Consider the following 26,006-nt stretch of genomic DNA (forward strand, 5'->3'; position numbering starts at 1 on the left):
GAAAAATTTGTTGCTACATTTTCCCCTTAACAATGGGGCTTTGTACAAATGAATGAGATGAATCAAGAATGGGCTTACATTAAAAGAATGATAAAATGAACATGAAAAATGAACAGACTTCATACATGGAACACATCAACATGCCTTTTTCCTCTTTGCCCTCTTTAGCTTTTGTTGATCTGATGATAGTTGGTGATGCAACTACCACAAAGAAGCGATGGTGGAGCCCTTTTTTAGGTCCTCCATTCAAGGCAAGCCCCTTTTGATCCGCATCCTTGAGTACTTTTTGTAACTACCGACAGCTGAGGAGTATGTACAAGCTGGTCCCCCTAGCAGATCATGAGAATGCCTTCACCAATCGATTGCCCTCTTACAAAAAGGATGTTTCAGCTAGAAGTGTGGGGAACGGTGGATTTCCATATAACAAATGTATCTGCAGTTTCTGCCAGTGTATTAACTTTCAGGAGAACACCATGAAAAATTTCTCCAGAATTACCTGCCAAAAGCACCAAACAGGAAGATTAAAGACCGGAAATTCTCAATACTGCTAGAACATTGCCTATGAAAACATCTCACATTTGAAAGAGCAGTATTGTGATCTTTGAAATCAGCCTTTGTTTTAAATAATCTTACTACACTGGGTAGCAACATACCAACAGCCACTTAGGCAACCTTGATTCGAGCTTTACAGTAGATCACAGAACTGGGATACTTTAGATGCAAGAGGAAAAGTGTACCTCATGGTATAGCAATTGTACTAGGGAGACGGACTTTCATCATCATCCGAGCAATCTACCTGCCTATCCATTATGGAAGGGAACAGTAGATGCTTTGGGTTTGGAACTGGCATGGCTTGTGGCCCTTTCGTTTGTGATGTCGGCGGTGCACATCTTGGAGTCTCACGAACCTCTTTACATGCTTTATCCAACATACATAAAAAGTCACGCACTATGACAAACAGTCGTAATCCTTCTTCTTTCGCAGAATTACCATGGAAATAATCTGTCGTGCTCTTTACATGTGAGATTATCCTCTTCTCCTCATTCAGCAGCCATGCGATTTCCTTTTCCGCATGTTGTATAAAACACGTCAGGTTATGGACAAAGCGTCCACTTTCTTCTATGCCTTTCATCTCTGAATTCAAAAATTTATTTGTTTTCATAAGCATATTGCCAAGTCTTGACACAGTGCCTGTCAACATGTCTCCATCAATACCTGCTGCTTTTTTTACATTCTCAAGCTCACCCCCCAGCCCAGACACCACCTGTAAACCTAAGCTACGGTAATGATCTCCTGTTTCATGGGCATGTTCTTCCAAACTCTCCTCAGAATTCAGACTAGAGATACTCCCACTTTCTCTAGATGCCCGTGCTGCACGTACACCTTCAGATCGTATAATCTCCTGAACAACAAAGTGCAATAGAGTTGTCTTCCCATCCATTCCTTTGACATCAGACAGTTTTAGCAATGTGTCAAGCTTGAATGCCTGAGCACCTCCCCGGAATGTCCCATCATTCATGCGGTTTCCAGTTTTGAGAACAGCCTCCAGCAGTTTCCTAAAAAGACGACTGTTTCTGAGCTCTTTACAGGCCACCTGAAACAAGACACAACCAAAGGTAGCATGAAATAATAGGAAAGTATCAAAATGAGAATGAATACTATACAACTGATTTTGGGAATTTGGACACTTACCTCTAGAGTCACAAAGGACGTCTTGACACTAGCTACTTCCTCCTCAGCAATGCCCATGAAGAGCAATGCTTCAAGCCGCTTAAAAGCAAACGGGATATCTACCAGCGTCTTGAGAAACCGCTCTGCAGGTCCAAGCTGTCGAAGCTCACCAGTGTACAACCTAAGTTTAAATTCTTCTTCAGAAGTGGGTTCCATCTTCAGTAAAGTTTGAAGTAGCTCAGTGCTAAGCTCATTTCCTGAGTGTATAGCAATAAAGGTTATGCCAGCAACAAATTATGCTCAAATTCCTAGTCTCAATTAATCATATTAATGACAAGAAGCTGGCGATAAACATGTCAACACACAAACGAATGCAAAAATGTGAGCACTCAAGGAAAAAGTGCTCATAAATCTTAATAAAACCCATCAAGTGAGGTTCTCAATACAGTTTAAAGTTACTACATAAAGCTATCCTCAAAAAAGTTATTACATAAAGCCCAAAAGATTGACAGATGAATTATGAGATTTAAAGCAAAAGGTCATCACACTTCAAAACTTATGCATGAACCTGCATAAATGCATGATGTGGTTTTTTACATGAAATGTAGTGGAATGGAGTTTTTTTTTCAAGCATGATACCCCTCCAGACGCCATTTCAGAAATTCTGAGGAAATATTAAGCCTTTGGGCAGATAAGTGCATGCATGGGCACCAAGTATCAAACACAGATATACACATGCCTCCTAGCATATCATTGATCCACCAGAACCGCATGTGTCATAATAATAATCATTCAAATAAAAGTTGACGGCAATGGAGATGCTGTAGGCAAAAGTTCTTGCTGATTCAAGAAGAATGCCTCTTAGGAGGATTCATGTAAACATATATATCAATTACCTAGGTAGGAGGCAATAAAAAGTATTATACTAAAAAAACAGTCACCAGACTTGGAAAATTGCAGTCTCTCAGCAAGGCAATTTCTTAGTAAGTTCTCAAAGAAATGATCATTTCAGGAAAATATTAGGAAGGTCTCAACACATTTTCCTTGGAAAAACAGGGAAATGATCGGGAGAGAGAACTTTATTTGACACAGAAAGCATTTTTCAATCAATTTTCAAACTCCACATGGAAGTCATAAAAGTTTTTATTTCTCATAGGAAAAAAAGTTTGACATCAAAACATATAATTCACAATAAAAATCAACACATTGTTATGCCATAACGACTACCTCACTCCATTCTTGTAAATTTCTTAACCTATCACCTGACATACTAACACAAGAATAAGTGTATGTTGGGTTGCTGATTAACATGCTCGTGTTATGCCATAACTACTACCTCACTCCATTCTTGTAAATTTCATCACCTATCACTTGAAATACTAACATAAGAATAAGTGTATGTTTGGTCATTGATACTATCTCATGATCTGATCAGCAGAATGAGAACTCATTAGAAAAAAATTCTCACCTTCCAAAAGTGCATCACAAACTTCTTCGGTGGTCACATTAAGAGCTCGTAGAAGAATGGATAAGTTCTGCGACTTCTTGGGGTCAAGAATTTGAAGCCGCTGGAAAGCAGCATCACGAAGAGCTTCTTTCTTTGGATCATTCTTTTGTTTATCTGCAGATCGGAACCCAAAGAGAGATTCTATCATTTCTTCATTGAATCTGCACATGCATAAGCAATCGATTTAGAGATACTGCCAGGCCCGATTCATGACAGAGTTACGCAGGGGACAGAAGAGAAGAGTATCCTTACTGAAAAGATCCTGCTTTGATTTGATGCCAGACCATTGAGTCGTCAGGGTTCGCAAGAACTTTATCCCAGAAAAATGGTTTCAGCTTTGGCTTTGGAGCTCTGGATTCATCCGTTTCAGCAGGTTTGCTTGCAGATACAGAAGTTCCAGGATTACTAATCCCAAGAGGTGAAGGCCGAGTTGTCTTTGAAGGAATCAGGTTTGAAGGTGGTGGACGAGGAGGGATAGCGCCCTTTGGTGGTGGTGGTGGCGGCGGTCGTGGACCTGGCTTTACACCCGTGGGCAAGGCAGGAGGAGGAGGAGGAGGAGGTGGTGGTCCAGCAGAAGAACGAGAAAGAGGAGGAGGTGGTGATGGAGGTGAAGGGGAAGGTGAAGAAGGAGGAGGAGGAGGAGGAGCAGGAGGAGAGGTAGGGGGAAGAGGAGGTGTAGGGGAAGGAGGAGGGTTAGAGGGAGGACAAGGACTTGGCTGAGTACTTGAAGGTGTGGTTGGCAGATGAGGTGCTGTGAATGATGGAGTCTCAACTTGTGGAAATGGGTACTGAGGATTTTCAGATTCTAGAGGTGCAGAATTAGCTTGAAGAGATATTGACTGAAATTTTTGCCAAGCAAAAGATGGAGAAATCCCCACCTCATCAGCCTGCTTACTTTCGCTTGGGTCTGGTGAAAACAAAAAGGCTTCAAGTGTCGCCTTACTCATTCCTGCATATGATGCATCCACTACATGGTTATCCATAACCTGCAACTTTCGTGAATTCCCTTTAGCCATTCCTGCATATGATGCATCCACTACATAGTTATCCATAACCTGCAACTTTCGTGAATTCCCCTTAGCCATTCCTGCATATGATGCATCCACTACATCCATAACCTGCAACTTTCGTGAATTCCCCTTAGCCATTCCTGCATATGATGCATCCACTACATCCATAACCTGCAACTTTCGTGAATTCCCCTTAGCCATTCCTGCATATGATGCATCCACTACATAGTTATCCATAACCTGTGACTTTCGTGAAGAGCCTGAAATTTCATGTTCCCAGAAAAAGAAGGATAAATAAATAAGAGAAGACCAAAGAGCTGTATACAAAAGAGAGATGTAAAGGGTTGAGAGAACAAATCTAGTTACCAACTGAAAATGCACTCATGCTTAAGGAAAGAAGAGGCCTGTCATCCTTATGCATATACCCGGAGTTGGCACCACTGATACAGAATTTGTGATAACAATAAAACAGAAATCCAGTAAAAAGAAATGTAAAAGCTGCGGTTATGACAACAGCCTCTGTAATAGTCCTTGTGATGTTAACCTGGTTATCTGATTGCACAAGGGGAGCAAAATTCGGGCTTTTGTTTGTTGTATTTGTACTGCTTATAGGCGGCGCACTGAAGGAAACAAACTGATCCGATGGAGCAGTCTGGAATTGGGGAGTTGGAGTTTCAACAGGCACCTGGTGAAAGGGAGCAGAAGCGCTTGCAGGCTGGGAAAATGGAGATGGAGCAGGTGGATGAACTGAACCAGCAAAAGATACGGCTTTACCTTTTCCTTTTGCATCAACCAAACTTCTTCTCCCGTCTGTATGCCATCCAAGCAAGTGTTCAAGCTGCTCAATGTACCAATTGTTGGGTCTGTCATTTTTGCCTGAGACACTATGTGGAAAGTGTACTCTCATAAAACATTCAAATAGCAAGTGCTTCATTTGAGGTGGCAGCATCTTTATGATCTTCCGTAAACTGGCACTTGATGATGGACTTAACTTTAAATTGATTTCATTCGTATCCCCAAATTCTGAACTTCTAACAGAAGCTTCAGTATCCATCGCATCCTGATTGCAAGCATTCCATAGCCGGTTCACCTAAAGTAAAAGTTCAGACATTATTAAGGTCAATCTTGTAATGAAATGGTAGGCTCCACGAATGCACTTGAATCTACTCAAAAGGAAGTATCTAAAAGATACTTTAGACAAGACCCATAAAAGGGTATAAATGGAAAAGCATAAAAATAAATAAAACTTTATTTATGAGAGAAAAATGCTTAAAAAACATTTAGAGGAATGATTTACACAAGGGGGCACACCCCTATTTATACAACCCTTTTTAGCTTTTGGAGCTTCCAGAAGCTAGAATTCTAGCCGTTGCACTAGTTCCAACAGCTAGAAAGTTGTTCAAGTTCCAACTGGAACTTGACCAAACTAGATGTATCTAGTTCTAATAGAACTAGATACAAAAAACAAAAACAAAAATTACAAAAAAATAAAAAAATATAAATACAAAAATATATAATAATATTATTATAATATTATTATTATTATATATGTGTTGTTTACATTTTAACACTCTCCCTCAAACTTACGATACAATGAGCGAAAGTTTGTCTAAGAGGAAGTGAAATCTGAGAGCCGCGAGAGGCTTGGTGAAGAAGTCTGCTAATTGATATTCTGATGTCATATATGGCAGATCAATGGTTCCATGCAAGTACTCCTCTTTAACATAGTGACAATCCATCTCAATGTGTTTGGTGCGCTCATGGAAAGTCCGGTTGCTTGCGATGTAGATTGCATTCTTGTTGTCACAACACACTCGTGAGACTTGTGTTGCTTCAGCTCCCATATCAGCGAGCAGTGGCCTGAGCCAAACAACTTCCATTGTGGTGGTTGTCATAGCTTTATATTCAGCTTCAGTGGAGGAAAGAGAAACCTTCTGTTGCTTCTTGCACCTCCATGATATTAGAGATTCACCTAAAAATACATAGAAACCAGTGGTTGAGTCTCTATTATTAGGATCACCTTCCCTGTCAGCATCAGTATAAGCAATTAAATCTAATGATGACGATGCAGACAAGAAGAGTCATCGTAAGAGAGAACTCTTTAAATATCTAATAATACGTAAAACTGCTCCCATGTGAACAGAAGTGGGAGCATGTTGAAACTGGCTAGTTGTGTGTACAACATATGTTATATCTGACCGAGTGATGGAGAGATAAGAAAGTGCTCCAACAAGTTGTCTGAACGGAGTGGGATCATCAAGGCGCTCTCCATCATCAATTTTCATTTTAATATTGACCACTTCTGGAGTGTTCACCTTCTTATCATCTGTAATGCCAGACCTGGAAACAATATCAAAAGCAATGTTAGATTGAGATATCAAATATCCACGAGGGGAATAAACAACTTCTATTCCTAAAAAGTATCTCAATAATCCTAAATCAGACATTTCAAAATGAGTTTTAAGAAGAGTTTTGATATTGGTAACTCCCTGTTTGTCGTCTCCAGTGATGATCATATCATCCACATAAAAAAGAAGGATGATGATACCTGCATTAGATTGCTTAATAAACAAGGCAATGTCAGTCAAATAAGAATGAAATCCAATATCAGTCATAACATGACTAAATCTGTCATACCAGGCTTTTGGTGCATGTTTGAGGCCATAAAGGGCCTTCTCAAGACGAAGTGTTTTACCCTTAAGAATACTAATACCAGGCGAAGCTTCCATGTAGACTTTTTCAACAAGACTCTCATTTAAGAAAGCATTTTTAACATCCATTTGAATATATGTCATTTTTTCATAGAAGTCAAAGCAATTAAAGTTCTAACAATGGTCATACGGGCCACAAGGGCAAAGGTTTCTTCGTAGTCAATGCCATACTCTTGAGCCTATATAACAGGGATTCGGCTAGCAAGGTGTTGCACCCGCATCGACGCGACTCAACGCGGGTGCAGGTGCGGCACCGGGTGCGTTGACCGCACCCACGATCATTTCAGTCTATTTTTTTGGATTTTTTTTAAAAGAAAATTGCCCTATGAAATGGACCCGCGCCGGGGGAAACCCCCGGACCTCCCTTCTCTCTCTCTCTCTCTCTCTCTCTCTATATATATATATATATATATATTACATTTTTTCCCCTGCCACACCCAAGGTTTTTGAAAGTGCTGCACCCGCACCCGCACCCGCACCCGCACCCGCACCCATGTGACATAGTCTTGAGCATAACCTTTGGCTACGAGTCGTGCCTTATATCTTTCTAGAGTCCCATCACTTTTGCTTTTGACTTTATAGACCTATCTACAACCTATAGGTTTCTTTCTAAGATGAAAGTCTTGAATGGACCAAGTGTTGGCCTTCTCTAATGCATCCAATTCTATTTTCATAGCTTCAACCCATTCTTCATAGGTTTTTGCTTCAGAATAGGAGGAAGGTTCAACATAAGATTGGATTAATGCAAGGGTTGCCCTATACGAGGGTGAAAAAGGTTCGTAAGAGACAAATTTTTTGGGTCGTCGAAAAATTCTAGAAGTCTTACAAGGGAGAACTTCAGAAAACCTTTCTAATGCACATGATGGGTGTTGCTCTCCAACTCTTCATCTTGAATATTGCAGACCAACAACCCTACTGGTTTGGTCTTTGCTATCATTTTAAAAAATAATAGGACTTTGATCATTGTCAAAGTTATATTCAAAATCCTCTTCATTGAATTTTGAAGTTAAATCGATTAAAAAGGAATATTCAGTAATATCTTTGGATTTTTCACTTTCAAAAGAACTTTCTTTTTCTAGAAAAGACACATTTCTTTATACATATAATTTGTCATTTTAAAGATCATAGCACCTGTAGCCTTTTTTATTTTCAGCATATCCTAAAAAGGCACATGGGAGTGCACAAGGGGAGAATTTATCATTTTTGTTTGTAAATACAAAACATTTGCAACAAAAAACTCTTAATCTAGAGTAGTCTGGAGCTAAATCATAAAGTTTTTCAATTGGAGATATATTTTTTTAATGAAGAAGATGTCATTCTATTAACGAAATAGGTGACAGTTAGAGCAGCTTCAACCCCAAAACCTTTTGGAACTTGACTTGCAATTAGCAAAGTCCGAGTGGTTTCCATAATGTGGCGATGCTTGTGTTCCACAAGACCATTTTGTTGAGGGGTGTGTGGGCATAATCATTGATGAGCAATGCCATATAGATTAAGATAATTTTTAAATTCTCAAGACATAAATTCTCCCCCTGAATCAGTGCGAAAAATGAAAATATTACTTTGAAATTTGTTTGTGACCATTTTATGAAATATTTGAAAGTGAGCAAAAACTTTGGATTTATGTTTAAGAAAATAAATCCAAGTGTGTCTAGAAAAGTCATCAACAAAGATGACATAATACGCATAACCACCTTTAGAGATAACTTATGCGGGTCTCCAAACGTCCGAATGTATTAACTCAAGAGGTTTTGTAGAGACCAAAGTTCTACTAGAAAAAGATAATCTTTTCATTTTACCAAGAATGCAGTCTTTATAAGCAAAATTTTTAGATTTACAAAATTTTTCCAAACTTGGGAAGTATTGGATTTTTGACATATAAGGATGGCCAAGTCTTTTGTGCCATAATTCTGTTTCTAATTTATGAACATTTAAACAAAATACATTCTTTGGTAGTTCCAAAAAGTCCATGTAATATAGTCCTCCTTCTCTATGGCCTTCCCCAATCAGCTTCCCTGACTGGTGATCCTGTATCCAACAACCATCAGAAGAGAAGGATATATTACATCCATAATCAGAAATTTGTGAAACAGACAAAAAGTTCAAATTTAATTTTGGGATATATCTAACTTCTGGAATACAAAAAGTTTTGGATTTTTGAAAACTTTCAAAACATCCTATTCCTTTTATTTCAAGAGATGTTCCATCTGCTGTAAAGACTTTTGATATACTTGAGTTATTTTTAAGACATTCGGATAAACATTTAGCATTTGGGGTCATATGAAATGAAGCACCAGAATCTAAGAGCCAAAGGAAGTTACCTGGAGCAGATACAGATGCAACTGTCGCTCCAGTTGAGGCTTCAGTCGAAGAGGATACCCCTTTGAGAAGAGGTTGAAGAATCTCCATCAATTGAGCCATGAAAACAGATGCATCTTGATCTTTTGGCTCAGTTTCAACAGATGCTATAATCTTTTCGTCTCTCCTTTTTAGCTTCGAACATTGAGGCCTATAGTGCCCCGGTTCATGACAGTGGTGACAAATGATTTTTCTTTTATCAAACTCACTACTCTGTCTCCCAAAATGAGGCGGTCTATAAGTGTGAGTATGATTCCCTGGTCTAGACACAACTAGAACTAAATCATTATCAAATTTTGGAGTACTCTTTCTAAGATGATTTTCTTCTATAGTTAGTTCTTCAATAGTATCCACAATAGTAGGGATTTTACCACGATGAAGTAGAGCCGATTTGGTGGATTCAAATTCCGGCCTTAATCCATTCACAAATTGGTAAAAGTGTTCCATATCAAGTTGTTTTTGACGAAGCTCGATATCTTCAGCGCAATGCCATTTTGGCTCTAGAATAGCCAACTCTTCCCAAAGTTTGGACAACTCATTATAATATTCATGAATAGTTTTGTCATTTTGAGTTAATGTCTGAATTTTTTCTTGAAAATTGCACATATGGGCAATATCTTTAAGGGAATACATTGATTAGGGGTGGCAATTTCTGACACGACCCGCCAACCCGCCTCTTAGGCGGGTTCGGGTTGGGCTTAAGCCAACCCGTTTAATAAATGGGTCGACCCGCGTAACCCGTTTATTAAACAGGTCGGGTTCGGGTTGGGGGTATGCCAACCCGCCAACCCGTCTGCCCGACCCGCCAACCCGTCAACCCGACCCGCCAACCTGCCTACCCGATCCGTCAACCCGACCCGCGAACCTGAAAACCCGTTTACCCGACCCAACCCATTTATTAAATGGGTTGGCGGGTTGTGTCGGGTTACCCGTTTATTAAACGGGTCGGGTTCGTGTTTGCCACAGCCGACCCGTTTAATAAACGGGTCGGGTTCGGGTTGAGGTATGCTGACACGCCAACCCGCCAACCCGACCCGCCAACCCGACCCGATTGCCACCCCTAACATTGATGTATTCCCATGCCTTATTGGCATGTTCAAATTTATCGAGGCTAGAACATTTTTTAATGTCTATGCTATTAATAAGCCATGACATTATCTTTGCATGCCCCATCCTCCACTCTTTCCATTTCTTTTCATAAGAGGCTAGAACCTTAGTCTTCTCCTCTTCCGTTAGAGGGACTTCCTTATCACCCTCTTTTTTGGTGAAAGATAGTTTAGGTTCTGAATCAGAACCATCCATTATTCCCCATAAGCCTTTTCCCCATATGTGGTGCTTCATAATTGAAGCCCACATCACATAATTAGTATCATTCAACTTCATGAGTATGATGGTGACCTTATCATGGTCATCCATCATTTACAAGGGTGTAAAGAAGATAATAAGGAGAAGAAGAAAAATAGAGAAAAAGCAAGAAAGGGATACAATGTTGTTGCTCAAGTCCTTTTCTCCAAATGGATCCTCTTGTAGTCGATAGAAGAGTGATAAAACACTCTTTTGGCAAGTGATGAAACACTCCTTTGCAAGTGACAAAACACTTTTTGTAAGAACAAGGTAATAACACACCTTTACACAAGAGGCACGAAAATCGAGGAGAAAGTTGTTAAAGATCTAAGAGTTCCTTAGCTCTAATACCATGTAATGAAATGGTAGGCTCCAGAAATGCACTTGAATCTACTCAAAAGGAAGAATCTAAAAGATACTTTAGAGAAGACCCATAAAAGGGTATAAATGGAAAAGCATAAAAATAAATAACACTTTATTTGTGAGAGCAACATGCTTAAAAAACATTTAGAGGAATGATTTACACAAGGGGATGCACCCCTATTTATACAAGAGTATTAAGGAGAGCTCATAAGGAGCTCTCCCTTTCTAGATGTTGGAACTTCCAACAGCTAGAATTCTAGACGTTGGACTAGTTCCAACAGCTAGAAAGTTGGTCAAGTTCCAACTGGAACTTGACCAAACTAGATGTATCTAGTTCTAATAGAACTAGATACCAAAAACAAAAACAAAAATTACAAAAAAATTAAAAAGTATAAATACAAAAATATATAGACCCAGAATGATTTTCTTTTTTGGTTCATATCGCCGACCCCAATTGTTTTGGGATGAAGGCGTAGTTGTTGTTGTATATAATAATATTATTATATATGTGATGTTTACATTTTAACAAATCTACGCATAATCACTCACTGGAACACAAACAAACAACCAGCCATGTTTTAAAATATTATCAGTGCACCACCAAAGAGAACATAAAGATAAGAGATATAGGAATTAAAAAGCAAATACATATATCAAATAAAATTTTCAGAACATATGCTATGGATATTTCCATGTCCAACTACTTAAGTTTATAGATAAAAACTGGCATACATTATTGAGAGTCATATGGTGCCATACTTAAAGCTTTTGTGAAAGATTTTGAGAAAAAAAACATGCAGCCGGAAAGAAAACTAACAGCCATACAGTCCAAAAAAATAGAAAAGTTTTCAGTGCTCTTACCATGTCTTGCTCAATCGCTGTCAAAGCCTGTAATGAATCATCATTTATAAGCATTAAGAATTCCTCAACTCTCTGCCTCCCCACTGCTCCATCAATGATTGATAAAATCACAAAGACCACAACACAGCTTGCTCTGAATGTGCTGTGATCCATCTGCATGGAAAACAATTTTCAGGTGAATACGTGAAAGTTATCAGTACAAAGAGATCAGAAGATAATCCACAATACATATGACAACTCAGCTTGCAAAAGAAAACTGCAGAGTAACTTGGTAGCAATGCCACAGGACACTTGATTCACTTCCATGTTGTGTCCCTTATAACCTATTCTCAATAGGAAACTACACAAGAATTGTTCATCCGTATGTCCGTTAGTAATGTCCATGTGACATGGATTGGTAGTGACAACTGTTAGAGGACCAAGAAAGGAGAGGCGAAAACTTGTATGAACCTTCTTGAGAATGAACATGAAGGCATTGAGAGAAACCAAAAAAAAAGATATAATTTGTATCAACTTAGGACCAGATTTGGTCAGCAATCAAATTAATATGCAGATATACAAAGTAAAATACAGTTCACAACAAAAAATATATATAATTGGTATCAACTTAGGACCAGATTTAGTCAGCTGAGTCAAATTAATATGCAGACATACAAAGTAATATACAGTTCACAAATGCAAAGAAGTCCATAAGTTGGCATAACTCATCACTCATCAGGATCATGAACAGGTTATTGTGCATATGTCACTGGCGATCATATTGATCTTAGTATTATATGTTTTAGATCATCTGAACAAATTCTGGAAAGGATTGCAAATAAAGTAGAAACATGAAATCATTCATGGCGTGTGCCTCTGGTGGATGAAGTTGGAGGTTGGAATTATTCAAACTACAATAGTGGCCGTGATTATGCATGCATGATGCAAAAGCAGAATCGTCAGTTCTAGCCACAGTGAAAGATGCCATCCAATTAGCCACTCATTATATTTTCACTGGTTGCCTTGTCAATTGTAGCCAGTGTGATCACACGACTGACCAAGGTGCAAAATGGACGAGCATAGGCATACTTCATAGAAAAAAAAAATACAATAGAAATGAAGTGTATGGAGAAGTTATTTTTCCTTAAATGCAAGCAAGGATTCAACTCAAGCATCATCTTAAGAAACAAGAAGTACTACTTCCAGGCAGTGAGATACTGGAAAATGATCCATGGGGATACTAATCAGTTTGACGTTCATAGAGTTCAAATAGCAACCAAAAAGTTCTGAGAGAAAGGGTCTAGGCTGTTAATAACCAACGGGGGGGGGGGGTGGGGGGGGGGGGGGGGGCTTCACTCATCTAGTAGGAGCAGTTTGTGCACGTCACCATGTCATGGGATGTTGCAAGTTCGAAACCCACTGGTATATAGGTGGTTGAATAACTGCTGTAAAAGGAGGGGGCCTTAATTCCCCAGCTCTGTTATGGGAAAAGAAAAATGGCTAGGCTGATAATAAGACTTGGATTTTGCATTCAAGCTTGAAGGAAGGTTTAGTTCAATCATGCTAAAGAAGAAAAAACTTCAATTGGCATTTTACTGAACCCATTGTCTTTGTTCTTAATTAACTATTACCAGCATTTGGTTTTCTTGCAGAACCTGATGTTCCTTAGTGCATTTGAGAACATGCATAGAAACATAACCCAGTGCTAGCACTAGCTGTGGTATCAATCTCAAGTATGACCATACAGTATAATGTTAGCTCATTCTTGCAACTCAACCAGTCTTCTTGTCCCAGTTTGGAGACTGATGATTCCAATATCGAATTCAAGTCTGGCTATTTATCTAATGTAATGATAGATATACTTCATGTTGGAAAAAGAAGGCTGCCAAACTTAGAAAGAATAAAGGCTACTCCTATATAGAAGGTCAAGGGCTCTCAAGGATCAATCTTAAAAGGCCATTGTTTCATATGTTCAAGCACACATATAATGCATGCATGCATGGTGGTACTGAGCCACCATAACTCATTGTGGTAGACTCTTAATTTACAAAGATGTGATCTCCAAAATAAAAAACTAACCTTTGGACATGTTTTGAATGTTCTTATAATTTCCATGTTTCAAAGTTGACTGACTTCAATATGATGTTTTGAACCATTCTTGAGCCAGCCTTTTCTTCATGAACTGTTAACTGTCAAATTTCCATCACTGTGAACATTAAATAGTAAATTGGATATGATAAACCTACTAACAAAGTCAATAAATCATGTTAAACACATCCGTACAATGATATCCAATGTTTGGCGGCTAGGTTCTACCAAACAAGAGCGTGTACCGCTGTATGGCGTCTTGGTTCAGAACCATAATGAATTATCTGTTTTCTATATATATATATATATATATATATATATATATATATATATATATATATATATATATATATATATATATATCGCCATAAATTAAGGTGAGAACCACCAAGACCCCAAAGAAAAGTATCACGAATTTAAGTCCTTGGTAAATGAATACATAAGAAAATTAGAATCGAACAACGAATCCAAATTTGAATGAGGCTACCAAAGGCCAACAAATCGTCCTCTGTGAAGAAACGAAAAACAGAGGAGAACCATCGTTATCCGGCAAACGCATTATATGCAACCCTTCTTCGCTCAGAAACAAATCATGCATCACGAAATCCGAAGCAAAAACAGAAAATTCAGGCGCATGGAAAGATCGGCAGCTCAATCCATCCATTAATAGAGCTGAAAAAACCACCGAAATTTGTCAAAATAACGCAATAAACCTAATAACAACAAAAAATTCACGCATTGATAAATAATCATAAAGAAAAAAAAATCCGAACCAGAGCGAAAACCACGAATATTTTCCGATCAATAGAAATCCGAATTCTCCATCTCCCGACATCCAAAAAATTCAAATCGTTCCACAACTACGCGTAAAAAATTCAGGAAAAAGGAACGGAAAATCGAAGCATGAAAACGGATCGATTGTAGCGGTCTGCGAAGGAGGAGGAGACGCATTTGAATCTCCCCGCCACGATCACGTACCACGTGAAAAGAAAAACACAAATCCCACACATTTACGTCCTTTTCCTCCGCGAATTTAGGGTTTCTGATCTTCCTCCCCCCGTTTACTGACATGCTTTGCGATCTGTGTGTGTGTGTGAGAGAGAGAGAGAGAGACCTGGAATAGAATGAACGAATCAGTGCCTGTGATGGAATCCCTGGAGAGCGAGGGAAGAGGACGACGACGATGGCGACCACCGTCGGACGAGAGAGGGGAAGCTTTCGCGGGTGGAAGCCTTCCCCGTGGGGACCCAGGCCCCCAATTGGTTCTCTCCAACGGCGGGTGGATTTTCAAAAAATAAAATAAAATAAAGGATAAAAAAAATTCTTTTTTCGGTTTTGTACAACGTTGCGGAGGGAGGACGAGGATCATGAGGGGTTGACTATATAAAGCACCTTCAAGTCAAGCCTATTAACCACGTACCGGGTGAGGATATTTTGGAGGTTAAAGAAACTGGTAAAGAGCATTTTAGGTAAAATCGTTAGTTTAAAACGATGCTGGCTCCGGTCATTTGGTAGTAGGGGTGAGGACTGCTACACCAGATGGGATTACAATATATTTGTATTAATATTTTTTACTCTGTTCCAGGCCCAGAGACGAGAGGGTTGTGTATGTTCGCCCCGATGATTCACTGAATCCCACGTCTGTGTTCGGGGCTTTGAATGAGCACCACGTATACAAGCACATGGGGCTCGTATTCCCGTGTATGTTGACATAACTTTGCATCGGACTCTGGTGTTGTTGCAAAGACTTAAGTACCCTTTCTTGTTATTTTTCTCATAAAGTGATGGTTTGAGAAAATGACAAAAATGCCCTTCATTCAAAAAAGAAAAAACAAACAGTTCAAAAAAAGGACAAACATGTCCTCCATCCAGAAAGTCGAGGATGATGTTGACTCTTCAAAGTCTTCTTTTTTTTCTGTTCAAAAAAAGGACAAACATGTCTTCTTTTTTCTCCGTAAAACACTGTAAAACCCTCTCTCTCTCTAGAGAAGAAATCAAGGGAAACAAAGAGTTCTTCCTGGAGAAGGCCATGAACATCAACCCTCTCACTCTCTCTCCCTTCTCTCTCTACTTCTGTGCACATCCAACAGACGATCCTACATTGCTCCATCGTCATCTTCTTCTTCTTCCTTCTTCGTAAAACACTGTAAAACCCTCTCTTTCTCTAGAGAAGAAATCAAGGGAGGTAAAGGGTTCCTCCTGAAGAAAGCCATGAACACCAACCCTCTCACTCTCTCTCCCTTCTCTCTTTACTTATGTGTCTGATTTAGAGTTTTTGCCCTTACAGGAGGGGGTCCGGGGGCTCCCCCCGGCGCGGATCCCGCTGCGCGGTCAGCGGGCGGGGGTCCAGGGGGGGCCGCCCCTGGCGGGGGGCTCGGAGGGCAGCGCCCTCCGGACCAAATTTTTTTGGGCCTTCCAACAATGATTTGTAGTATTATCGGGCTTTCCTACAGCAATTTGTAGTATTTTCGGGTTTCCAACGAAACGCTATAGTGATTTGCAGAAGACATTATAAATCGCTATAGCGATTTGCGGAAGACACTACAAATCGCAAATCGCTATAGCGATTTGTAGTGTCTTCCGTGAATCGCTATAGCGATTTGTAGATTCTTTCACAAATCGCTATAGTGATTTGTAGTGTTTTCGCAAATCGTTATAGCGATTTGCGGAAGACACTACAAATCGCAAATCGCTATAGCGATTTGTAGTGTCTTCCGTGAATCGCTATAGCGATTTGTAGATTCTTTCGCAAATCACTATAGCGATTTGTAGTGTTTCCGCAAATCGTTATAGCGATTTGTAATGTTATTCAGTAAGCAAATCGTTGTAAATCGCTACCCGAATTAGGACCAACTTGTCAGGGCCATATCTCCCTAACCAGAGGTCATGTTCCAAATCCGTAAAAAGTGGGGTCTTCGTTATTGAGTCTAGTTTATTTCTGTAAATTTTCACAAATTTTATTGTCATTTCATTCCCCATTTTAACTTCAACGATACATTACAACCACAATCATCAAAAGAAAGATTGCCCAAGCTAAGAGTCACTGTTCTCGCCCTCCTCCTCGACAGCAACCCAGTCGGTGCAGTCGCGCTGAGGATGGCCAGCAGAAGCTCCACCACGTCGTCTTCCTCTCCCTAGCGAGGAGGTCTCAGCAGAGCCGCCGTTCCGGTGACGGGTGTTCATCTCGTTCCGGTGACGGGTGTTCTACGAAATGTAAATCCCCCCTCCTGTAAGGGCAAAAGGCCATGAAACACTGGGAGGAGCCCTCAGACCCCCCTTCTGTAAGGGTAAAAGCTCTGAATCAGACTCCATAACTATTCAAGTTGAATGATGCTACCCACACTGGTGATGCTACCCACGCTGGGAGGAGCCCCCAGACCCTCTTCCTGTGCAGGTCAGTCGGTGCTTGATGGAGCAATGTATGATCTTCTAATGGATGTGCACAGAAGCAGAAATAGAAGGGAGAGAGAGAGAGTAAGAGGGTTGATGTTCATGGCCTCCTCCAGGGGAGATTTCTTTCTCGGATAATCCTGCAGTGCAGAAACTGGGTCTTAAATAATCATCTTCGGGGCACTTAAGTCTTTACAACCACTCCTTTTCATGAACCGTCATTTTTTTTTGCACCAATGGAGGAGAGGGTACTTAAGTCTTTGCAATCCCATCAAACTCCAACGCTAATTAATGCTGACAAACATGGGGATACGAGACGCACATGCTTAAATACGTGGTGCTCTTTGGGACCCCCGATCATGAGATGCCCTGTTCGGGGGGGGGAAACATATAACCTGCTTCGCCCAGAGACCTAGCCTCGCTAGCCCATCATCCATGTCGGCATAAAACTCCACCAAGGGCTTACCCCTCGACTCAGTGAGTCGCCATTCGCCAAGCTTCGGCTTACACAGAGGGGTGACACCCATGAGATTTGAACCTAGACTGTCCAAGAGTCTAGGCTCCATCCCACTCCGTCTAACAGAATATATTTGTATTATTATTATCATAGTAAACCTACAATATACTTGGATCATGGTATGGTTTCATACACATAACATGTACCGGCATCAAATGTATTTACCAATTAATATAAATAACAATGTGCACGACCAGGACAGGCCTGGTTGATTTTTGTTCCAATCCTATGCCCCCCTCTTTCTCCTTGTCTTCCCTTGTCGAGATGCGCAGTCAGACCTCAACCCGACCCGGTTCCAAATTATTTAGGGTCAGGGTTTGGTGATAAGGAGGTCTGATTAAAATTTGGGTCAAACTCAAAAGTTCCAATTAGTATATGAAATCGGGTATAGTTTGTGAAATTTCATAATAAACCTGAGTTCTGATTAAGATCAGTAATGTAAAAAAGATTATACATATATAATTTTGTCGGATATGGTCTGGGTCTGGTCACATAATCCTTAAAGGATCCGGATATGGTCTCTTTTGGTGGGTTTGATTGGACCGGGTTTAAACCCAATACCAGCATCTCAAAACAAATATGGGTTTGGTTTCACTGGGTCTGATCCAAACCTAACCTCTTGACACCCCTATTTGGTAGGCATGACTAGATTTGAGAAATGAGTTGTGGCTTGGCTCATGTTAGGCTCATTCAAACTCAAAATGTAAAATAGTCTCAACAAGCTAAATATGAACATTAGGTACTTGGCTCAACTCGGATAGACTCGACTCGTGAAAGATGAGTAAGTAGTAATAAATATATCTTACATATTTTTTACATGAAAAAACCAGCAAACTATTTTTGCTGGTTTGAACCACCATGAGTTGTTCCGGTGTTTCTCCTTTTCCTTTCCTTTCTTTTCCATTTTCCCTCTCACCACCTCCACCACCATTGACCTCCTCCCCAACAACCACCGTAGCCACAACATCCTCCGTCCAAGTTGCCTGCCTCTTCCCCACCTCCACGCCCCTTCTGCCAGTCCTTCGGTTGTCCGCCCCCATCCCGCTGTCCATCCAGTCTGCCCGCCTGCCCCTTCTCCACCATCCATGCTACCTGTGAGGTGGTGATAGTGATAGAGGTTGCTAGGGTTGGGGTTTGGAAAGGGGAATGAAAGGAACCAACAAGAGTCGTTTGACCCCCAAATTATACGATTCTTGTTTGTCAAACCAGCAAATGCAGTTTGCTGGTAAACATATTTTAGTTTCCCTATTTTACATATTTTATACAAAAAATAATGTATTGTCCTTACTAAATAGTGTTTTCTTAAATACCTAGCAATTTGACAAAATTCTTTACATATCCAAAATTTTAATTCTCTATCTTTTTAAAATATTTTTACCCCTTCATAAAACTCTTACTAATGACTCCAAAATATGCAAGGGCAAGAAGACATTTGCAAATAGAGTATAACCTTCACAACTATGAATTGTGAATGTCTTCATGCCTATCATTTTTTTTACGAAGATGTTTGCAAATGTATCAAAACATTCACAAATGTGAGTCTTTAGTTAAAGGAGGTTCACACATTTTTTGGAGCTTCACGACTCATGACTGTAAAGTTTCAAAAAATGTGTGTTTAACTAAACACTCTCACATTTGATAAAAAGTAATAGTTGCTTAATCGATAGCTACCTAAATAGAACGTACCAATGGGTGATTAGCGCATAAAAATGATCAAAAGCACTTTGAAACACAAAAGAATGCTTTAGCGGTACTTTTGAAGCATCGCTAAAAGTCCTAGCCACTTTAAAATGCTACCCTTACGCAAGGGTGTCAACAAGGTTGGGTTTGGTTTAGACATGGGTAGAACCAGACCTGGCCCCGATTTTCAGGTATGGTATTGGGTCTAATCAGGCCCACCATAAGAGAAACCATACCCGAACCTTATAAGAACTACATGAACTAGACTTGAGCCATACCCGATAAAATAATATTTTTTTATCATTTTTACATTGAAAATTTGAGTCTTGATCAAAACTCGGGTCATACCCGAGTCTGGTATAAAATTTCACAAACTATACCTAGATCCACTGTATTAATCGGACCTTCGGGTCTGGACCTAGGTCTTAATCGGGTCTTCTTATTTATCATCATACCTGGACCCACCCATTGACACCCCTACCCCTGCGGGATGTGCCCATCAAATTTTTAATTGGTTTTATGGGCGCTTTAAACATTTGCGAACATCCTTAGTAAAAAAAAAATGGCATAGGCAGGAGGACATTCACAACCATGGAGTTAAGAAAGTCGTATTGTATTTGTGAATGTCCAACCTTTACCCATTTTTTTTACGGAGGTTCGCACATTTTGATGATATTCACAAGAGTTGTTCACAAGAGTTGGCCAAGCCCGAACCGCCTCTTTTTGGTTGATTTGGCTTGTTCACCAGCCTTCCTTACTGATAAGAGTTACGACTCATGAATGTCACCAAGTTGACAAGCACCCGTTCAAAACCCACGGGTGTATGTACTCCCTAATGGGGCAAAAGGAAGCTTGACGTTTTCTTTTTTTTTACCTGAAAGGCAAGTTAGGGTTAGGCAGACCCCTACCAGTTATACAAAGATACCATTGGGATTTGAACTTGCAACGTACGTCCCAGCACAAGGTGACGTGCACTAGCTGCTCCAACCAGACAAGCTGAGCCCCCATTGGTAGAAGCTTGAGGTTTTATGCCAATGAACTGGATGAGCTCAGCGGTTTTTCCCCAGTTATCCCAACAACAAGCAAAGAGTAATGCCAGAATAACTACGGGTTGCAAACAGGTTGATCATGAACCCATGAAACTTTTAAACAGCTCAGAAGGAATCTAAGGATGTCAATGGATCAGATTCTATCCGATATCTGACCGAATCCAGCTCCATTTAGTTGGATTTGGTACGCCAAAATGGTATTTGATTATGATCGGATGTGGACATGGTTTTGACTTTTTGCTACCGAATTCAACAAATTAATATCCGGATTAATGGATATCCAAATCTGATTACATGTAAAAAAATGGATATGATATGAGCTTTTCGCCATCCGAATTTGAATTTGAATGCATTTAGAGGCTTTAGCCAACCTCCTATTAATTGGATTTGGTACTGGGCACACCCAATCTGAATCCGAACCATTTACATCCCTAAGCAGCATCCAAATTATTTTGGACCCATATCTGGTTTGCATATGACTTTTGGGAATCAAGACTAAATGATTAAAGAGACATTATTGGTTTTTCAACCATGAAAAAAAGAGGTGACGAATTTTACTAATAATGGTAAAAAATGTCTTATACCCTATTGTGTAAAGGGGTGTGACTGGGTCCAGTATAGCCAACCCAACCCGATGTCGTGAAACAATTATGCCTGACCCGAACCAATATTAGTGGACCCATGGATTTGGGTACGTCCAAAATATAAACCTGTATTGAAATGGGTAGGGTCTTGGGTATTGTATATAATGACCCAAACCCGAATGGACCTGACCCGATTATGTAACCAGACCAAAATGGTTCTCCATATTCTAAAATTGAGCTGACCCGAACCCAACCCCATTATTTACCCGAACCAATTATACACCCATAACCGGACAGACCCATACCCGAACCCGCTTCATACTTGATCTATCTGAATGTTTCTAATCGGTAAATATTATATATTCAATTAAACATTTAAAGATGTTGACAAACTTAGAATTAATATGCATTGCATTTTAGTAATCTAAACTTTAATTTATTTTTGCATATACTTCCTATTGCCCTTTTTGTCCTGAAAATTATTGGATGAAAGTAAATCCCAAAATAATACTTGAGAACTCATTGAATTTGATACATTTTGAATATGATATATCATTATTTTTCTGTTTCAACTTAAAATGTTTGGTTGGCGTGGATATGTTTTGACATTATTTAGAGTAGATATTAAGCTTTTATTTTGTTAGCATATAATCTTCTTAATAAACAGTTGATTCCATTAATTTACATATTTTTTTACACCCCTAATTGTGTACTTGAATATTTAAAAAATAACAGAGGTTGGTCGTAATAACCAAAATGCTAAGCAGTTTTTTTGTGCACAAAAAGAAAAGAGTTATTTCACAATTAAAAGATTAAATTGTTTGTTTATACCATAGCCACAAATATGGCTGATATTTTGAAAATATGCAACTTTATTGCAAAATTTTCAACCGATGATATTAGCACAGGAAAATGTGATATTTACAAAATGTTGCTATGTCGACAATAACATTTATTTAGCCTGATACTGTTTTTTAATGACCTGATACTGTTACTAACACGATAAAACATTTTTACCTAGTTTTCATATAATTCATATTTTATTTTTAACACGTAGTTTGTATATTGATAGATACCCATATTTTCCCAACATTTTCTTGAGAAAGGCTTATTTTACAAACTATCATGAGAGTTTCCCTCACCAATATTTTCCTGAGAACCAGATTTGCAGCTATGTTTATAGTTATACACTTGTGTACTCGAAATGCATTTGGCAAACAGAGTTCAAGTGTAATAAACAAACTGTCAAGTGTCATCTTTGCAAATAAGCCATATTTTGGGTTTTTTTGTGATTTACCTAATTACCTCATAAATAATGATAGCATTCCATTTCTAATAATGCAGTCTAAGTTAGAGTAGTGTGAATTAAATAAGCTCCCTAATTTTGACATGAATGTAGCTAGTCAGCAGACATCCAATTTTGAAATGAATGTGTGGATTTTTTTGTCACTCCAGCAAGGAAAAAAAATCCTTGACCAAAACTGTTCCAATATATCCAATTCAAACAATTAAAAGTATAATGCTTGCCATGCAAAACATTGTTTAAAATCTGCCATTCTTAAAATCATTAAAAATCATTTTTATTAGAAAAATGAGTAATAGTTTATTATGTACAACCTAAACCCAACCCCAATCTGAATATTCAGAAATGAACATAAAAGTACTAGTCCAAACATCATTTGGATTGACTCGAATCTAACTAAAAGGATATTTAAGTCAGGTTTGGGCTATGATTTTTGCTAGATATCTGCCCCGAGTTTACCCTTAGTGAGTCTTTATATATATTTTAAACAAAAGAAAGTGCAGACTTAATCTGAGCATTCTTTAAACTATATGGGTCAGGTTTGCACTCTCATTTCTCTAACCAACATAATCCGAACCCGACTTCATGCTAACTGGGTGGATTCTCATCCTAATAGTCTAGTTTGGGCTTTCATTTGGGAGCCTTGCATTGGGATGGAAACACAAGTTTCATGTGTCGCCAAAATGTAGTACAGAACATAGTTATCCGAAGCGCTACCATGGGAAACTCACTTCCCATTTGGGAAAAGCGCACTTTCCACTCGCTTCTTAAATTGCTTCCCTCTCACATCCATCCGTTTTTGTTTCTCATTTGTTTCTTTTTTGCTTTTCCTTTGGTTTTCGTGTTTTTCATGTTATTATTCATTTTTTCGCTTACCGTCACTTCCCACTCGTTTCCTTTACATTTCCTTCTTTGCTTTTCACATGTTTTCACAACCGCTTCTAAAACGAATCCCGCTTCATACTACTTTATAACACTTTACTGCTTCAGCTTCATGCATCGCTTCCTATTAACTGTTGTAGATGATAGACTTGACAAAAACATTCTCTTGTAAATGGTGTTGAAACGTGATGTTGAGGCTGTCAATGCAACGTTTTGGAAACACCACTGCTTCCAAAGAGTCAAAGAGCATGAAAGCACTGGTAAAACAAAGAGTCTTGGGCTATGTTTTGGAGCCTTGCGTTGAGATGGAAACACCATTTCCATGTGTTGCCAAAACGTGGTGTTGATGATGGAGTTGCCAGCATCATCCTCACGTGAATGGTGTTGAAGTGTGATGTTGTGGCTGCCAACTCCACCCTCAATGGAGTGCTTTAGCAACACCACTAGCCCCCAACATCAGAGAGCATGAGAGAACTAGGAGAACCCAAAATATACCCCTTATTCATCGCTCCCAAACAGAGCCTTAGAAGCTTTGTGAAACTAGGGGTGCAGACAGATCGAATTCAATAAAATTCAGTTGGAATATGACTTATCTTTATCTTATACAGATCCTAAAATAAGATCAAAATTCATAATCATGTGGATTTATAACTTTTTGAATTCAGATTCTAATCGGAATCAATGTTTTTTTTTTGTTATATCTACATTTTGGTACAGATTAAATCCAGAGAGAGAGAGAGATCACTTCTGCATTTATTTGTGCCTGGATTTGGCAGGCCGAACATGGGCCAGGTGTGGACAGACATGGAACAGCCTGACCCACTATAGTCTATATATTTATATATAGGCTGGCTCGGCCCAGTGCAGCGGCATCCAGCCCTATTTGTGATCACAAGCAGGGCTGAACTTAAACAAATGCACTTTGATCACACATTGCCACCGAATTCAACGGACTTGGATAATACAAGGGAAAAGCTCCCCCAGCTGCTGGCCTTCGGTTGGTAAAACAGGGAAGTACACCCAGCTTTGGCCTTGCAGCAAGGGAGGCCACCCGTGGGCTTTGAACTTGTGACATCCCATCAACTTGGTGACATTCACAAATTGCCCCTACCAGATGAGTGGAGCCCTCGTGGGCCCAATGGACCGGATATTGAGAGGAAATGATAAATTGCATGGAAATGGGAGATAACACTGGAGTAGGACTTTATGAAATTTTACATATAAATGTGGTTTTGGAGAATTCCCTCCTAAAATAAATGTATAAACCGGGGATTGCAACTGAGTTCAAAGATTAAAAGCTCCGACATTCAGATTTAAAAAATGACATTATTACCTTATTTAAACAGTCTTCCTTGTACTTTCATGAAAAAAATAATTCTCAAGTTCTAAAAACACACATTTTCCAACAAAGAGCAGTAGATAGGGAGATTGAAACATCAACATTTTCATCTTCTCCAATAAATCATATGAATTTCCATATTTTCAAATGGAATCCAAATAACTTGGCACAAAATTCCCAGATACACAATGATTTGGGATCTCAGCTACAAAAAATGCTACCCAGAAAAACTTTTGAATAAAAAATATCCAAATAATTGGCTAGAGAACAAATAGTATAGTACATGTTGTCTAGAGTTACAATGATCGACCCAATCCACTCATTCCAACCTCTAAAACATCAATACTTCAAGCTTCTTTCCTGGTAATCCTGTCCAAAGATTAAAAAAAAAGGATTCAGAATGAAAGTCGGTAAAAGAATTTATTGAAGCTGGACCTTTAGCAGAAACCTGGCATAATGCCCAAAGAGTCAACGCAGACTAAGAAATGCCCGCTTTTCTTCAACTAAGATTGGAACATTTAATGCATTGGGCAATTAGGACCATCAGAGCCAAATTCTGTTGGTTGCAAGTGGAATTAATGACACATTACACAGTCTATCACTGATTCCTCTACAGTGCAGCCATCTTAAGTAACCTTTGTCAGACTTGAGTTTCAGATGGTGCTGTCGTAAAATTCCTTTTGCAGTCAAATAGTAATCTGACCTTAAGTCGATGTGCACAAGTAGTGCTTTGGACCAACACGCCTATATGCATTACTGATCCAAAATACTACTGACTGCTACCTTTAAGCTGTCTGAGTTCATTAGCAACTTGAACATGGTTTAAGTTAGTTTCGAGTCACTAACCAACTAATCCTGAGTAGTTTTTCTAGTGACAACCTTGATATACAACTTGTATTCCTGTGTGGAGCATCAACTTTCAAATATCATTTAGAGTAAACTAGGATAATTATTATACCTGAAGCAATATATACCAAGAGCAGATGTAATTTCATGGATGACTGAGGTGGCAAAATGCATGTAGAGAGCCACTAGAGCACAGAAGAAAAAGAAAGGTGAGACCACAGAAATTCAGCACCATGCAGCAAAAAAAAATTTGCAAGTAATTTACCGGTAAATGCACAATATCCAAGAGCAACTAAATACTCATCAACATACGGACTCCTGCAGAGAAACAAGCAACCAAGTTAGCCTTACTACATTTCCAAATTCTTAAAACTTAAAAGTCTCCAAATGCATTGAGTCATGTACCCGCCAAGAAGGCTTGAAGAGAGAGCATTTGCTATTGCAAATGGAAGATACAGCAATGACTATTCAAGGCAAAAGATGTTAGCAACATAAATATGCAAAAAAAAAATTGCAAAAGGAAA

General features: G+C 39.2%; 2 protein-coding genes across 2 annotated transcripts in view; both read right to left on the reverse strand.

The window, feature by feature from the left end:
* On the reverse strand, positions 1-13,996 carry LOC149823034 (uncharacterized). Its single transcript, XM_089980512.1, has 8 exons — positions 13,884-13,996; positions 11,826-11,978; positions 4,555-5,278; positions 3,431-4,448; positions 3,140-3,339; positions 1,693-1,928; positions 738-1,594; positions 1-496 (listed from the first exon to the last, which is right to left on the reverse strand). Exons 1-7 carry the CDS (start codon positions 13,917-13,919, stop codon positions 758-760), a joined length of 3,204 nt encoding a protein of 1,067 aa, XP_089836638.1. The 5' UTR covers positions 13,920-13,996; the 3' UTR covers positions 1-496; positions 738-757.
* Positions 13,997-24,747: 10,751 nt separating this feature from the next.
* Positions 24,748-26,006, reverse strand: part of LOC149823035 (choline/ethanolaminephosphotransferase 1-like) — a 29,582-nt gene continuing 28,323 nt past the window's right edge. Inside the window, exons 16-19 of the mRNA XM_089980513.1 lie at positions 25,888-25,946; positions 25,748-25,800; positions 25,595-25,667; positions 24,748-25,005 (exon numbers count right to left, since the gene is read on the reverse strand). Coding sequence (XP_089836639.1) covers positions 24,984-25,005; positions 25,595-25,667; positions 25,748-25,800; positions 25,888-25,946 — 207 coding nt within the window. The 3' untranslated portion in view covers positions 24,748-24,983. The remainder of the gene's footprint in view (positions 25,006-25,594; positions 25,668-25,747; positions 25,801-25,887; positions 25,947-26,006) is intronic.

Source organism: Nuphar pumila, chromosome 11 (genome assembly GCF_984573655.1).
Source record: "Nuphar pumila chromosome 11, dmNupPumi1.hap1.1, whole genome shotgun sequence".
NCBI classification, from domain to species: Eukaryota; Viridiplantae; Streptophyta; class Magnoliopsida; order Nymphaeales; family Nymphaeaceae; genus Nuphar; species Nuphar pumila.

Bases quoted from the DNA above. Each gene is read 5' to 3' on its own strand.
- LOC149823034 (XM_089980512.1), bottom strand. From the start codon at position 13,919: ATGGAAATTATAAGAACATTCAAAACATGTCCAAAG. The intron at 11,979-13,883 runs GTTAGTTTTTTA...TTTTCCATGCAG, and splicing joins CATTCAAAACATGTCCAAAG to ATGGATCACAGCACATTCAG. The intron at 1,595-1,692 runs GTAAGTGTCCAA...GTCTTGTTTCAG, and splicing joins CGTCCTTTGTGACTCTAGAG to GTGGCCTGTAAAGAGCTCAG.